This window comes from Lotus japonicus, chromosome 2, assembly GCF_012489685.1.
Source record: "Lotus japonicus ecotype B-129 chromosome 2, LjGifu_v1.2".
In the NCBI taxonomy this organism is placed as follows: Eukaryota; Viridiplantae; Streptophyta; class Magnoliopsida; order Fabales; family Fabaceae; genus Lotus; species Lotus japonicus.
Window position 1 is genome coordinate 52,911,891 of NC_080042.1, and position 4,013 is coordinate 52,915,903.

Genomic DNA, 4,013 nt, shown 5'->3' on the forward strand with positions numbered 1-4,013 from the left:
TCGAAACAAATCGGGCAACGCGAACGGAAACTTCGTTAGAAGTCCCGAATTGAAAAAGTCTTCATCCATTGCTCGAAAATAGGGTTTTGAAGCAAAGAAATTAGCGTCGGCGAACTTCCGAAAAGTAAATACTATCGTGCGTACAGTCCAGAGTTCCGAAATGAAACGCTGGTCGAAGGAAAAATAAAGAGAATCTTTAAATTTTCCAAGAATTCGAAATATCGCCTAAACATTGTTTTAAAAGCGAAATTAGCCTATTCTGGACACGCTCGCCATAAGGCAGGTGTGCAGACGACTCGCACTAGCTCCGAAAGCAACAACGCAACATTCCTCGAGCAATTCCTGAACTTTCTTCTTCATTAATCTTTCTCAAATATCAAACTCCTGTCACGCTTACACTGATTCCACGCGTGAGTCGGAAATTAACTTGTTCTGAAAATCCGGGTCTAACAGTTAGAGCTATGGAACAAATAAATTAGGATGGAAAAAGTCCAGAGATCAATAATTTATCTTTCTGATGTAAAAAAAAAACATTATTTATAACAAGCCAGACAAGATATCAGAAACACTATAGAGATAAAGCACAAGAAATTACTGGAAGCCAAAGTACAAACAAACGGGCATACTGCATAGTCAAACTAGGCTGCCCAATCATGGAATAAAGTATAAAACACTAATCGTGCCTTTTTCTTTTCTTTTTCAAAAGACTAATAATAAACATTTAATCATTTTCTTCAGGATTAAAAGTTAACATTTTAATTTTCAAAAAAAAAGTTAATATTTTAAGAAATAAAATCCATTAATTGAAGAGTAATCACTTAATTTCGTTCACATATTTGTCAACCACTACCTTAGCATCATCATAATTGGTTTTAGATCTGGTGCACTTTGTTTTTTGCTACTCTACCAGTATGGTGGGCACAGGCACAAACGAGTTAGAGGCAGGCAAGGATTCCAGATATGACAGAAAAGCTGAAGTAAAAGCCTTTGATGACACAAAACTGGGTGTAAAAGGTCTCTTAGATTCTGGGGTCATGAAGATCCCACGCATGTTTCACTCTCCCAAGTTAGATCCCCCTGAAACTGAGAACTCACCAAGTGATTCCAACTTCAGCATCCCAATCATTGATCTTCAAGATAGGCATGTTGAAGTGGTTGGCCAGATCCAGAGTGCATGCAAGAAGTGGGGATTTTTCCAGGTGATCAATCATGGTATTCCAGTTGGTGTTTTGGATGAGATGATTAGCGGAATCCGCAGGTTTCATGAACAAGATGCTGATGCAAGGAAACCCTTTTACTCCCGGGATCAAAATAAGAAGGTCAGATATATGTCTAATAGTACCCTTTTCACGGACCCTGCTGCTAACTGGAGGGACACAATTTCATTTAATGTATATCCAGATCCTCCCAGCTCAGAAGAAATACCACAAGTATGCAGGTAATGTTGTTATTGCTATTTTGGCACTAACACAATGCACATGCTCTAAAGTACATACTAATAATAGTGAAAAGTAGAAAACAACATCAAGAAATCTTTCGTATAAGGGTATTATTAGTAAAATAAAAATAAAAAATAGAAAAACTCTCACCAAGCTAATCAAAAGCACCCCAACTTGGCAGTTTTATATATATATAAGCTAAACAGTTACTCTTGAATATGCAAACTTCCTTGTATTTCATATCTTTACATGACACAGGCTTAAATTTAAAATAAAAATTGTATACAGACTTGCTTTGGAACTGTTCTTTTATCTCATATTTGCTTCATATAAGCAAAATAACAATTCTACTAGGATGCACAGGTACGGGTGCGGTACCGGGTACGGGTACGGTACCGGGTACGAGGTACGACATTTTTAGAAAATCCTAGGTACGGGTACGTTATAGGTACGTTAATATATATATTAAAAATATATATAAATATATATATAGTGAAGTAAAAAAATAGATATCAAATAATCTATGTTACATAATATTATTAATTACATATCAAATCTCTCAATATTCATATATCTTGCATATAATAACAATTCAAACACACGGTAAAGCTTGTAAAAAAAAAACACATGGTTTCGAAGTACCCATGGCGTACCCACGGAGTACCGGTACCCGGTACGTACCCGGTGCGGGTGCGTAGCCAATTTGAAAGTACCCGTGCTTCACAGCAATTCTAATAATGCAGGAATGTGCATCCAACTTTCTAATATTTCATACTAGTTACATGGCTTGAAGTCAATGTCACTTGTGGAGTTCAGTTGCAGAGTGCTAACAAAATCAAATTTGGACCATTTATTTTTTTCTTTGATAAAATGATTATGCATTTGCAGAGACATTGTGATTGAATATTCAACGAAAGTAAGGGCGTTGGGCTTTACCATCTTTGAGCTGTTCTCAGAGGCTCTTGGCCTTAATCCTTCTTACCTTAATGAAATGGACTCTGCTGAAGGACAATTTATTTTGGGTCACTACTATCCCACATGCCCTGAACCCGAATTAACTATTGGCGCTTCGAAGCATTCTGATACTGACTTCATGACAATACTTCTGCAAGATCAGATGGGTGGTCTTCAAGTTCTTCATCAGAATCAATGGGTTGATGTTCCTCCAGTCCATGGTTCTCTTGTGGTAAACATTGGGGATCTCCTGCAGGTAAGTACAGTAAACAATTGCATGATAATCATATTACCATACTTCCTGTGATAATCCTAGTTGTGCTTGTTTTCTTTATAACAACTAACAACACAAACTTAGAAAAGAACTACACATGGAAATAGGGTTGCCAATCCATATCTTCTGTTGATATTTTCGTCAAAGCCCTGCGGTTAATAGATGTTCTAAGCAAAAAATTATCATGACCAATAACAAAAAATCAGAAACTTTTTATAGGCATGATGCAACAAAGGTGACCTTAAATATTTTCAGCACTTCTATATAGTTACTAGTTAGTAACATTTACCCAGTTAGAATGTCATAAAAATGTTATGTCAAATTTCTGCTGCTATCAAATGTTACGATTTTGCAAATATAAAATAAACGCTCACATATACAACTTTTGATGAGTATATCTATCAATCCCCCTTTTATTGGTGCAGCTTATAACAAATGACCAGTTCAGCAGTGTTTATCACCGGGTTTTATCAAGGCATGTCGGCCCTAGAATTTCCATAGCAAGCTTCTTTGTAAACATATCATCACAGGGAATGTCAAAGGTTATTGGTCCAATAAAGGAATTGTTATCGGAAGAAAACCCACCAATCTACAGGGACGCTACTATAAAAGACATCATAGCACATCGTATTGAAAAAGGCCTTGATGGAATTTCTTCCTTGGAGCCTTTCAAGATGTGAAATAAAAAGTTGAGCATGAATATATGTCTGATATGTAGGTGCATAGGATTTAAAGCTATTGATTAATGTATGTATCTACTTGAAACTTGCAAGTATTTGGGTAGTTTCATGACTTAATATCATGTCGTTTATCAAAGAATACAGAACAGAACAACTATGAAAATCTGATTCAACATGTAGCTTACTAAACAATATAGCATGACTACGTAACCTTACCCAAGTTAAATGTTTATTTCAACTCCCATAACTAAACATGAGATATTTTGCCTAAATAACCTGTAGGACACAATATCAAACCGGAATGAGAATGTTAAGCTTAGAGCTTAACTAACAACAAATTTTCAACAATAAGAAAAGTCTAAATGATTATGCAGAGACTTTATGTATATAGTTTGCAAATAAAGTAAGTTATTACATGCACAATAAACTCTCGGACTCATTCAACCAAGATTATGAGTTGCAATCAGACATACCTGAGGCCGGCATAAGGGTGTTGTAAGAAGTGTAACTTGCAAGTGAAACATGTAAAAGCCTTATATATCTATATATAAAGTTGTAGCCACTTTAAATGCTAAGTTTGGAATCGTACTCATAGCCTGATAAATATTCAGAATATTCGAAAGGCGACCTCTCGCCGTAAAATTAATAATTAAGCACCGATTCTTA

General features: G+C 35.7%; 1 protein-coding gene across 1 annotated transcript; it reads left to right on the plus strand.

Annotated features, from left to right (window-relative positions):
* Positions 1 to 832: 832 nt before the first annotated feature.
* Positions 833 to 3,539, plus strand: LOC130738315 (1-aminocyclopropane-1-carboxylate oxidase homolog 1-like). The gene is made up of 3 exons (XM_057590287.1): positions 833 to 1,438; positions 2,328 to 2,649; positions 3,093 to 3,539. Exons 1-3 carry the CDS (start codon positions 912 to 914, stop codon positions 3,345 to 3,347), a joined length of 1,104 nt encoding a protein of 367 aa, XP_057446270.1. The 5' UTR covers positions 833 to 911; the 3' UTR covers positions 3,348 to 3,539.
* The last annotated feature ends 474 nt before the right edge of the window (positions 3,540 to 4,013 follow it).